Source organism: Mauremys mutica, chromosome 7 (genome assembly GCF_020497125.1).
Source record: "Mauremys mutica isolate MM-2020 ecotype Southern chromosome 7, ASM2049712v1, whole genome shotgun sequence".
Lineage (NCBI taxonomy): Eukaryota > Metazoa > Chordata > Testudines > Geoemydidae > Mauremys > Mauremys mutica.
Window position 1 is genome coordinate 65,197,946 of NC_059078.1, and position 12,796 is coordinate 65,210,741.

Genomic DNA, 12,796 nt, shown 5'->3' on the forward strand with positions numbered 1-12,796 from the left:
CACACACACACACACACACACACACACACACACACGGCACATCCTCAAACTCCATGAGCGGAGAGCCACCCATCTCTAACTGCATCTGATCAAGAGTTAGGGTTGTTGCAGGGTTCTCTTCAGCCAGGATTACTGTGAAATATGGGATCAATCCCAGAAGGGCAGCATATACAAATGGAGACTCAACAGGTGACAATTAGTTCACTGCTTCTTCTTGGAGACAGGTCCAAACCACAAATTTGGATTCGGATTTTGACCTTCCCAAAGATCAGGATTATTCAGCTCAAGGTTAGGGTTAAGCCAGTTTGAGACAGAGAGAGAGAGGAGACAGATGTGAAATTCAGATCCAAATCCAAGTTCAGATTATGAGATCCCCCGTCACAAAATGTGGGCGAGGGGTAGGCTTTGGCACTAGAATTTTGGTTCAGATTCATTTAATCTTTTTACTTCCTTTAACACTTTGGGGCACTTCATATTTTGTAGTCACTATTGATCTCTTCCCCCCCCCACCCACCCATTATAAGAGCTCACACAGGTTTGTCCTGTCTCGCAATTCAACATCTAGGTCGTGTAGCTGTTTCAGGAACCCTTGGTTTGGTGAAATGGCTCGGTGCTGGATGACACGTTGGACAGCATTGGTCAATGATAAGTGATGGTAGATCATAAGGTAAGCCAGCACCAAGGTGGCGGATCTGCTTTTACCAAGAACGCAGTGAACTAAGATCTTTCCTGAAAAAGAGAAACAGAGATGAATTGTGCTGCTCCAGTCTGCTCAGAAATGTCACTATGGGTCTTGGGCCGCTCAGCACATTGATAATGGACTGCCCGTTTTCACCTCTTGGACACTGCTTTGAATACATCATGGGTCAATGACCAAAAACCATTCTAATGTGATAGTTATTCAACCTCCAGTATATGAAATAGGTCGGGGGTCTCGGGCAAGTTAATTCTGCACAGATATCTCCTGCTCAAAATGCAGTGCTATTATGTGGCATTGTTGGCAGTCTTGGCAGAGAAGCCAAGTACTCATTGGGCCACAGAGACTAGTCAATGCTCTCAAATCCAGAGGCATTCGCTCAATAGAGGCACTGAGGAGTATTGTAGGGGTATTGTGGGAGAAGCTTGTAGTGCTGCTGCTGCTGCCTGTGCCATACATATCCTGTGGATAACCGAGGTCAGTGCTCACTATGTGGTGCCTCTCATGGGTGTTAAAAAAAAAAAAAGTATGGTACTCAAGATGCAACTGGGTCACACAGGTTCTTATACTGGCCTTACAGAGCCAGTGCCTATTGTGTTTCACCATAGCTAGTGCAATCTCGCAGCATGCAAGACTACTCCTACTAAATAGAGGGGGGTCAGACTTCAGAGTCCACAAGATATTATGTACCGGTATCTCTGAGGTAAATTCCCTCCTGATTAACATCATCTTCTACAGAGCATGGCCCCCGAGGCAGAAAATCCTCTCAGAGGACATGGGAGGCAGTGCCGGCAGAAAGTAGCCCCAACCTACCTTCCATTAAGAGGCCTAAAAGGAGCTATCATGGCCCAAAACTAAGCTTGTGGTGGTTGGAGAATTGGGTGTGTCTAGGGTTGCTGGGAGGTGTGTTTATTCAGCACATCCCTACTGAAGCCTCTGTCAGAATCTACAGTTGCCTTCCCTGGTGGATCCTTTTGAGGGAGGGTATGGGGTGTGGGGGTGGGGGGCAGACGACACTGCCTGCTTTCTCCTTTGAGATGAATCTGCTCTGAAGTGCAGCCCACCGTTGGCTCTTGGAGGTGCAGTTGATGCTAACTGGGGTGACTCTAGCCCTCTAAATAGTACAGTGATCCATTCCATAAGTGAACAGTAATTACTGGTAATGTTGGCTTGTGTCCTGATGGATTTGTAACAGGAGGAAACAGCATGACCCTGGACCTTGTCAATGGCTCATTGACACATCTCTCTGTGATAGCTGGTATCACAACATCACCTTATTGCAACATCTGCTCTTGGCTGTTTTGTAGCCAGTAAAGGAATGATTCATGTGCATTTGCTTTCTGATGAATCAACGCAGAACACTGGTGCCATCATATCCCAGCTGTTATATATTAACCGCTCTCTAAATTACATCATCATCCTCCATAGGCCTTTTTCCTTCTGTTCAAAAAAAGGGAAGCTGGTCTAGTGATTACAAAGGGGCCCATGTGGAGCCTGGATGCCTAGCTTTGCCACTGACTTATTGTGTGACTTTGTGTGTACTATTTACAGGGGCGGCTCCAGGCCCCAGCACGCCAAGCGCATGCTTGGGGCGGCATGCCACGGGGGGCGCTCTGTCGGTCACCGGGAGGGTGGCAGGCGGCTCCAGTGGACCTCCCGCAGGCGTCCCTGCGGAGGGTCTGCTGGTCCCGCGGTTTCGGTGGAGCATCCGCAGGCACGCCTGTGGGAGGTCCACTGGAGCTGCGGGACCGGCAACCGGCAGAGCGCCCCCCGCGGCGTGCCGCCGTGCTTGGGGCGGCAAAATGGCTAGAGCCGCCCCCGACTATTTAACCTCTTGGAGTCCCATTTTCCTCCCATCTCTAAAGGGAGACAGCCCATCATGACCCTGCTCGCCCAGATGAAAGGATCTGCAGGTCTGTAGTAGGCTAGTTCCTGGCTGGGACCAGAGGGATGAGTAAAGGTGCGCCCTTCTGGCCACAGGAGGTTGAGGGATAACCAGAGTTTTTGGTTCTGGCTGCATTGTGCATAGTTGGGTTTCCAGGGGAGAGGGGACATGAGAACCTTAACCCTGAGCTAAGGGTGAAGCTCAAGGATACAGTTAGGAAGAGGCCCAGGGAACAAGTGGCAACTAATTGGCTTGGGCAATACGTGGTGGCTCTTTACTGGTTTCCTGGGCTGGAAACCCAGAGTAATGGGCAGGTCTGGGTTCCCCTACTGGCTACAGGTAAAGTGATGTAAACCCCAAGAAAGGGATGGAGCTTATTTGGGAGCCTGAACAAAGGGCTGAATTTAAAGGGCCCAGAGCTAGGGCTGAAGACCCTAATGAGGACAGAATAGACCATTTATTTATTGGACTCTTTAATACCCTGGAAGGGGTTCATTCAGACTTTGACTTGGCCAGAGGGCCAAGCCATTGAAGACACAGCAAGGCTGGCCTGCGGGGCACAAAAAAAGGACTGTGATACCACACTCTGCCACTTGGAGGCGCTCCAGAAGTGAGTGCGCTGTGGGAGTCTGTCTCCCAGTGGTGTTGGGTAATGTTTGTATGGCAGCTGATGATCCTGGGATAAAAGGACTACATAAGCACAGAGTATTATCAAGAGAGGCACTTACCGTTCAGAGCACTCAGTGCTTTATTAATGTACTCTGAGGCAGGGTAGAAATGCTCACGCAGGTTAAAATCAGTTGAATCTTCTGCAGCTATTCCACAATAATGGATTTCTTGGCCATAGAAGGCTTGATCTCCTTTACTTTCCCATGTGGAATGTGCAGCATTCAGTACATGGGTGATGCCAAGTTTCCTCAGTTCTTCCTTGTCATGTGCAATCAAGCTACCAAGAATTAGGTATAAAAGGTCACAAGGAAAAGTATTAAATGAAAGAGTTTGATGTGGTCAAATCCCTGATGCCTATTGTTGAGACTGAATGTCACTGAACAGTTCAGGGTCTGTTACACTTGGAGATCTGTTTGCATGGCGCAACACCATGAGACATGAGACAGAAAGTTGTGATTTCTAATCTGATGATCACATAGGAGCTGCACATAGAAAATATGCAATTGTATGTAAATATGGAAAGAGATTTCATGTCTACGAAAATAACCTCCTCTCTCTCTATCTGTGTAAGTTCCTATGAGTTTTAATGAGAATTAAAAGCCCAATCCTGAGAGATGCAAAGCTGCCATCATTCCCACTGAAGTCAAGGGGTTTGTTGGGCCTGAGTGCTTGACAAGGAGGTTCACTTCACAAATGGGTTCAGCATCTCCCATTTTGAAAGGACATAGTCAAGCTTTTAGTTTAGTCTGCAGCCATTTCGCCTCGATCTGTAATAATTTCCGAATGCATTTTTGCAGGACTAGGGGTGTTAGCCCACAGAACCTGGCTAAATTCCAATGGTTAATTACATTCTGCCTGCTTAAAATTCAGCAGCTAGATTCATTTGTGGAGGGCATTCTTCATGTTTTGCCCTGAACTGTTGTGCAGCATTCCTCTGCACTGTTCAAGGCCTTCAGCCTTCCACCTCAAAGGGCTCTGCATTTCACTATGGGTGATGCATGTACATCAATGTAATATTTGTTGAGCATTTAGGGTCCTCTGTGATGAACAGCAGCATATAGCAGGCAGCCATTAGTATTCTGCTTTTAAGGAGAGAGGTTCAGGTTGTTTGCACAGTATAAGTTAAGAAATTTGGAGGCTAGCTTTCAAGATGAAAAAGGCTTTATTAGCAAAATATAGTCTTAACTCTAGATTGTTCTTTCATTGCCGCTTGCCAAGCAGCCTCCTGAGTGATTATACAGGTCTAATTCCCAGGAAACAGGCCATCAAAACTAAATCTATGATAGCGCTACGGACTACTGTACCGTATGGCACAGTTCAGATGCTAATTAATCTCCACTGACACAGGCTTGCTCAGAAAGGGCCTGATCCAAAGCCTATTGAACTCAATGGAAAGACCTCTATTGACTCCAGTGGACTTGGGCTCTAACTTCAAAGCCCTCTATTTCTTTCTCTTCCCCTCCTAAGAAAGTGCTTACTCCAGAGAATAGTTGATGCTTGTGCAAATGGTCCCACTGATTTCAATAGAGGGGAAAAGTCCTGTCTGCAGTTCTTGATAAATTCAGTTAAACTCTGTAGTTTTGCTTTTTACTAATTTCAATTTTTAAATAACTCTGTGCTCTTCTTCGATAGTCAAGATCTGCTGCCTTGTTCCGCTGCTCAGCCCTTTCTGGTGTTGGATCTTTGCAGAGCATACACAGACACTGTTCTCAACTGTGAATGGAAACCAGGATTTTTAAAAATGCTCTTGAAAGAATACAGATTTCCACTGACGTTATTAAACCCTTCAACAAAATAAATGCATTTTAAAATAAAAATGCAATGAAGATGGCCACCAATTGTGGCATGTCGTCAGCATGACAAGGCCTCCATTATACCATTGCAGGATCACTGGCCTCAAATCCAACAGGTTTGGAAAGCAGATCAGAACTCATGATTTGCACTTGCAGAATTTGAAACGTAAAGTATTGTTTCAATTTTTAAAACATATGGTCTTGTTTCCCCAGCACATGCTTGCTGTTTGTTTATTGCTAAGACTTCCACTTTTCAGAATATAATCACAGGGAAATGTGGCTAAAGAATCACTAGTAGCTCCTTCCTTCTCTTATGGTAATTATCATGATTATTATGTCCAAATATTTAAGCCTGTTGATGGTGCCGGGAGACCTGTTTGATATAAAAACAGGGTTCTAGACTTGCACAGTTGGCAAAAGTAATGTTTCTTTATGCATCAGAAAGAAGCAAATACTGGGTGAATCCTAGCCATCCTGCACAAAATTCATGTCAGAGGGCTTTGTGCAGATGACCTCTGTAGGGCTGGAATGAAATCCTTCTCTCACAGTTGTACAGCCCCTAATGACACTTTTCTCTATTACGATTCCAGATCAGGAAGCCCTCTGAGCATGGAATGTTTATCAACCCCAGTGGGAGTTCTGCATGTAAAGGACTTTCTGGTTAGGGCCTAATTTATCCACCTTTGAAATTTAAATGCCTTGATCTAGCAAATATTAAGCATGGGAATAGGCCCACTGGGACTAAGCATGAAAAGAACATACTTAAATACTTCCTAAGCAGTAAACACATGTTTTCTTTTCTGGATTTCTGCGGCCAACAGTGCAGATTGTATAGTTGATTATTTTAAAGCTATAATGCAGAGAAGTTGGTGTGTGTATTTGAATAAGATAAGAAATTTTGCAGTTAGGGAAGAGTTGAGAAGCAGCATAGAAAGTGTTAGGAAGGTTAGAGTCTTCTGGGGGAGCTGTAGGAAAGGGTTAAATTAGGCGTATAAGAAAAATTTCATCTATCTTAAGGCCTTGATTCAGCAAAGCGGTAAAGCACATGTATAACTTTAAGCACATTCTTACATCTTATTGACTTCAATTGTATTTAAGAACATACCTAAAGTTAAGCATGTGCTTAAGTGCTTTACTGAGTCAAGGTCTAAGAATGGGATAGCTACCACAGCTCCAAAATAGAGCAAAAATATTCCAAAAATAACTTTGTAACAGGGTGCTTGTAGGTCCAGGTGGCCTACTGATTGGTGTGCCCAACTTCCAACCCTTTGTTTCCTTGATCAAGGTGCCTCAGTCTTTCAGACAGTGAGGGGTAGGGGTCCTGGACCCTCCCACTCCATCAGGTCCCATCCCAGGGCCCTGTGTGAGTTGACTCCTGAACAGGGGGCATTCCAAGGAGGGAGTCTAAATCCACTGCCCTGGGCTACTTTAGGGTTGCCAGGTGTCTGGTTTTCGACCGGAATGCCCAGTCAAAAAGGGACCCTGGTGTCTCCTGTCAGCACTGCCGACTGGGCTGTTAAAAGTTCGGTCAGTGGTGCTGCGGGTCTGAGGCAGGCTAGTCCCTACATGTTCTGGCACCGTGTTGCACCCTGGAAGTCACCAGCAGGTCCAGTCCCTAGCTGGGGGTCCACGGGGCTCCTTGCACTGCCCCCACCCCGAGCACTAGCTCCGCACTTCCTTTGGCTGTGAACCAGCACGCGGAGCCTCCTGGCCCCCCTGCCTAGGAGCCGGACCTGCTGCTGGCTGCTTCTGGGATGCAGTGTGGAGCCAGGACAGGCAGGTAGCCTGCCTTAGCTCCGCTGCGCTGCTGACCAGGAGCTGTCTGAGGTAAGCCCATGCCCTAGTCCTGAGCCCCAGCCCGCTGCCCCAGCCCTGAGACGTCCAAACCCAGAGCCCCCTCCTGCATTCCAAACCCCTCATCCCCGGCCCCACCCCAGAGCCTGCACCTCCAGCTAGAGCCTCACCCCCCCTGCACCCCAACCCTCTGCCCCAGCCCTGCACCCCTCCAAACCCAGATCCCCCTCCTGCACCCCAAACCCCTCATCCCCAGCCCCATCGCAGAGCCCCTACCCCTTCCTGCACCCCAATCCCCTGCCTCAACCTGCAGCCCCCTCTTGCACTCCAAATCCCTCATCTCTGGCCCCAGCCCAGAGCCCATATCCCCTCCCACACCCCAACCCCCTGTCTCAACCCACAGCCCCCTCCCACATTCCGAATCCCTCGGCCCCACCCCTCAGCCTGGAGCCCCTTCCTGGATCCCAAACACCTCATCCCCAGAGCCCACACCCTGAACCCTTCATTTCTGACCCCACCCCCAGAGCCCTCACTCCCTCCTGGACCTCAACTCCCTGCCTCAGCCCAGTGAAAGTGAGTGAGGATGAGGGACAGCGAGCCACCGAGGGAGAGGGAATGTAATGAGCAGGGCCTTGGGGAAGGGGTGGGGCTAGGGTGTTCAGTTCTGTATGATTGGAAATTTGTCAATCCTAGGCTACTTCCTACCAGTGTCCCTTCAGTTTGGGGCATGTCCCATATAGTGCAATTTGTTGGGGTGGCTTGCCTCCCTTGGCGCCTTCTCGTGGATCTTGGGCCACATCCTGCCATGGTCCCAGGCTCCTTCAGGTGGGGCAGCTGTAAGTTTGGTGAAGCCAAACCCCACAATGTCTCTGGGGTGCAGTCACCCAGTTACTGGAGGCTCCTAGCTCTTCTCTGCAATCTCCCTTGGCTGGGAGACAGAACATGCTCCATAGTGGCTGACTTGGCCTGCAGCCTAGTGATCCTTCCTTTCACGTAGGGCTGTAGCTAGCTCCTGCCTCTTCACCAGTCAGCCCTGAATTGAGCCAGGCTCTTTCCTTTTCTACCCCTCCAGGCCTGGCATTGGCGGCAGGCTTAGCTGGGCCCAAAGGCTATCCTTAATCCCTGCCATGCTGGCAGGCAGTTTCTCTGCTTCATCACAAACTTATTAACCAAAAGTAATGGGTCCGGTTTAATTAAAAAATGGTTATATTTGTGAGCAAAAAAAATCCAGCTGAAGATCAGTTTGCTCTAAAAACAAATTTTAGAGTGTTAAATTTTTTTAATATGAAAATATCCATTTCATGGAAATCTGTTGAAAAACAAAACCTGTCTCAAGAAATGAGAAATATTCTATACCAAATTTAGAGCGCTCTGGGTCTCAGTTGTATGCACAATTTGAGACTGTACTGTTTGGAGCATTTGTTAAATCCATTAAAAAAATAATTGTAGTAATTAAATATAAAATAATAAGGAAAAATATTGCATGTGGGAATTCTTTTCTAACTGTATTCTTTGGTATGGTAAGTACTTTCTTTAGTGTGTAATGCACACTCCAGTTCTAATCTAAAAGTCAATTTTAAAACTACTAGTTGTTTTACAGATATCACCAAGTAAAACAGTGAGACAACTTACATTGACAATCATAAAGAATGGCTCGGTTTCAAATAACACTTACATATCACCTATATACAGGTTAGGCCACACTTCATCCACATGATTTAATTCCATCCTGCAGCTGTCCAAAACATGCTCCAGCTCTTTGACAGGAGTGGCAGATGGGAAACGCTGATGGTTTGGAAGGTTCTGACCGTCTTCAGACATTGACCCTTTGGTTATGTATTGATTTAGCTTATCTGAGACCTGGTCACACACGGTTGCTGAGGAATTGATAGTGGAGCTCCTGCTGAACTGTGCTTTCTTTGCTGACACTTGATGTTTCCAAGCAGCTGGATCTCTTTAAATAAGGCAGGCCTTATTCCAGCCCCTCTGATTCACTTGGCGCCATGTCAGGGCTGGAATGGAAACTTTAACTGACAACACAAAAGTATGCAATAAACAAGTGTTAATCACAATATTGCACTGCATGCCCAAAGTAAACAATGTTACTGCAGCTCAGAGGAGCAGCCAGAGCTCTCTGCAGAAGAACTGTCATTCTACTCCAGCACTGTTCTAGTATTAGTGGTAGTCAGCTAAAAACGGGGAGACCGTTCATTTTAGAGAAAGGTCCAAAATAAACAAACTTCAGTACGTTTCCACTGGAGATTTACGTTACTCTATCTAGGCTAAATACAATTAGGAAGGACTAGTCACCACTATGCTTACAAGTTTCTATATCTTTAACAACAAAATAATAATTAATGATCACAATGAGCTTTGCTGAGACTGAAGTAACCAGAACCAGGCATGACACCCACCCCATCTCATCTCCCAAATGGAAATGCAGTAAACTCAGAGGAATGGCCAGGCCATCACTGGTGTTTCTGACCCCATCTCTCGTGGTTGGTGAAGTTTAACAAAGCACAGCTTGCTCCCATCATCACAACTGAGATCAGCCATGCCTCCTTCCAGGAACTTCCAAAGTCCCTAAATACCCTAGGTGTCTAGTGAGTCCTGAACTTAACCAATGTATACAATGGGGAAAATGTTTTGGCCAGCATAAGAAAAGCAGCCTGCGTTTCACCAGCTCTTGTCTAATGCGGGAGCCAACCTAACCTCCTTCATTGTGGGATCCTATATAGCTAGGGTCCCCATCAACAGGGCAACCATACAGGGTTTTGTGTGGGATGATGAGAATTTCCCTGTATAAGGAAAGAAAGAACAGATTGGGGCAGGGCTGGGCAGAGAACATATGAGTGGGATTGTATGACAGGATTGCTTTTGATGGTGGCAGCAGGGCTCAGCAGTCCTGGAGGTCCCTTATGGTTTAGGTCTTAAAGCTCATGCTTCAGGGTATCATCTGGTCACCTGCAGGAGTCAGGAAGGGATTTTCCACACACCCCCGATTCCCCATGTTGGATTTTTGTTTTTTGGTCTTCTTCCTCTGAAGCATCAGAGGTGGCCGTGGCTGGAGATGGGACACTGGACAGGGAGGGTCAGAGCTCGGAGATGGCACCAATCATTATTTCTCTCAGGTGCTTAGCTGGCTATTTCTTGGTCATATGCTCAGGGTCTAACCAATCATCATATGTGGGGTTGGGAAGGAATTTTCCTCTGGGTCAGATTGGTCTCTCCTATTTTTTGCCTGTGGCATATAATAGTTTAATCTCTGGTGGGCTGTTGAACTTTGGTCTCATTTTGGTTATTGGGTTTAGTGTATGGGTGCTGTGTAGCCTGTGATATACAAGAGCTCAGGCTAGATGATCTGGTGGGCCCTTCTGGCCTTAGACTCTGACTCTAAGTGCTGGGGCAGAGAGTGCCATGTGCCCATTAACATTAGTGGAGACCTCTTAGGGTGACCAGATGTCCCGATTTTATAGAGACAGTCCCGATTTTTGGGTCTTTCTCTTATATAGGCTCCTATTATGCCCCACTCCCTGTCCTGATTTTTCGCATTTGCTGTCTGGTCACCCTAAGCGGAGTGGAGGTTGTCAGCACCTCATAGGACTGGGCCTTGTGTATAAAATTATCAGAAGTGCCTAAGGGTCAAATTTTTAGATACATTTAGGCACCTAAAGATGCAAATAGGCACCTACTGAGATTTTCAAAAGCACCTGGGCACTTAACTCCTACTGAAATCAATGGAAGTTACGTGCTTTTGAAAACCCCACTAGGTACTGTGACAGGGTCAGGCCAGATGGCTACAGGAGAGTGTTAGAAGGCAGATATATTAGTCCGAGATTAAGAAGATCCCTTTTCCCTGGGTAAGGTAACAGGGGCAGTTCCAGAACAAGCAGGAACTTGCTGGAACCAATTAAGGCAAGCAGGCTAATTAGGACACCTGAAGCCAATTGAGAAGAAACTGTTAGAATCAATTAGGACAGGCTGGCTAATCAGGGCACCTGAGTTTAAAAAGGACCTCACTTCACTTTGTAGTGTGCATGCAAGGAGCTGGGAGCAAGAGGCATTAGGAGCTAAGAGTCGGAAGGTGTATTGCTGGAGGATTGAAGAGTACAAGCATTATCAGACACCAGGAGAAAGGTCCTGTGGTGAGGATAAAGAAGGTGTTGGGAGGAGGCCATGGGGAAGTAGCCCAGAGAGTTGTAGCTGTCGCACAGCTGTTCCAGGAGGTACTCTAGACAGCAGCAGTCCACAGGACCCTGGGCTGGAACCCGGAGTAGAGGGTGGGTCCGGGTTATCCCCAAACCTCCCAATTCCTGATCAGACACAGGAGGAATTGACCCGGACTGAGGGTTCTACCAGAGGGGAAGGTCTCTGGACTGTTCCCTGACCCACATGATGAATCTCTGAGGCGAACAAATCCGCCAATAAGCACAGGACCTACCAAGATAGAGGAGGAACTTTGTCACAGTACCTACATCTTTAGGTACCTAGGTACCTTTCAAAATGTTCCTAAGTGACTTAAGAGCTCCTCAGTCATTTAGATGCTTTTTAAAAATGGTACCCAGTATGAACAAAGTACAAGCTGTGGTGCAGTATACTTGGTATATATGGTCTTGTTCATTTGCCTGCTAATTTGCAAAATTCAGTCACTTGCAATAACAGGTCTTCCAGTTATTAGAGGGAAATGGTGAGTGTAAACTAGTAATGTACTATCACCTCCTGGCCCTTGAGTAGTCAGGAATGGTAGTGAGGAAGTTTGTTTTCTTCCGGTAGGATGCAGAAAGGTGTTTTCTCTCCTTAAAATAATATGGGTCTGATTCTGTCACCCTTACTCATGTAGATTGGTGCCTTATTTCACAAGAAGTGCCATTACAATAAATAAAGCTACTCCCAGGGTAAGGTAATACTCAGTGTCAGTAAGTATGGGGCCCTTTATGAGCAAAGAGTAAATGCATAAAATGCTGACTTTGCAAATAAAAAATAATGATTTCTCACTGACCAGCTCTTCTGACAGGAGAACATCATTGTGTTATTTCTGGTATGGATGCCAGTCCAGCTCACTTCACTTTGTACTTCTCTCATCTACACTACTCAGGAAACTACTCTCCAGGACAGCAAATATTAATTTATAACAGGAACAACTTCTGCAGCTGTGACTTCATGGGACAGATGTTAGGGAGCACGCAAAGCATTATTTTGACAGGGAATTCCATTAATCTCACTCATGTGAGTAATTCTGTCCATCCGAAAGCCATTAAGATACACTATTTCCCTCACATATATTTTATATTTTTGATGCCTTCTCTTCCAAAGACTTAAAGCCTGAATTCTATTGTAATGTGAATGAGTGATAAATTATGATGAAACATTGACTCATACAAATCCCCATTAATTCAAATGGAGAATTTCAAAGCAAACACATTTCCCCCCCCGGCTCCTTTGTGATGTATAATGGTTGGCTTAAGGCAGTTGCTGTTATTCAAAACATTTTCCACTTGTATTTTTTTTAACTTTGCAATGTCCCACCCCCCCCTTCTATTCCATGGAGCTGTGATCTGCACTCACACCCCGATTCAGCAAAGCAATTGAGCTCATGTTGAAACAAAAGGTATGGGTTTAAGCATATGCGTAGTGCTGAGTTGAATCAGGATCCAAGCCTCGGGCTTGGTCTACACTGCCCCACAGTTCGGACTATGGGGATCTGAATAGCAGAGTGCACCAAAGTGCTGCGCTGTAACTCCCCATGTAGATGGTGAAGGCGCAAATGAAAAGGTGTCTAGTTTGCATTAATGTAGTCCTGTTGGTGAACTAGGAACCTTTTAGTTTCCACCTGCAGCATCTGCCCAGGGGAGTTACAGCATAGCACTTTGGTGCGCATTGCTATTCACACCCCTGCAGTCCGAACTGTGGGGCAGCTCCTTAGACTCTCCAGGAATCAAGTTTCATAAAGCTGTGGGA

At 46.4% G+C, this 12,796-nt stretch overlaps 1 protein-coding gene across 1 annotated transcript; it reads right to left on the reverse strand.

Annotated features, from left to right (window-relative positions):
• Nucleotides 1–517: 517 nt before the first annotated feature.
• On the reverse strand, nt 518–8,659 carry LOC123375143 (dual specificity protein phosphatase 26-like). The gene is made up of 3 exons (XM_045025816.1): nt 8,514–8,659; nt 3,311–3,528; nt 518–729 (listed from the first exon to the last, which is right to left on the reverse strand). Exons 1-3 carry the CDS (start codon nt 8,657–8,659, stop codon nt 518–520), a joined length of 576 nt encoding a protein of 191 aa, XP_044881751.1.
• Between the last annotated feature and the right edge of the window lie 4,137 nt (nt 8,660–12,796).

What these genes read in the sequence shown, in the direction of transcription:
- LOC123375143 (XM_045025816.1), bottom strand. Translation starts at nt 8,659, where the DNA reads ATGTCTGAAGACGGTCAGAACCTTCCAAACCATCAGCGTTTCCCATCT. An exon ending in AACCTGTATATAGGTGATAT is followed by an intron (nt 3,529 to 8,513) that starts GTAAGTGTTATT and finishes AATTCTTGGTAG; the next exon opens with CTTGATTGCACATGACAAGG. An exon ending in AGCACTGAGTGCTCTGAACG is followed by an intron (nt 730 to 3,310) that starts GTAAGTGCCTCT and finishes TCTCTTTTTCAG; the next exon opens with GAAAGATCTTAGTTCACTGC.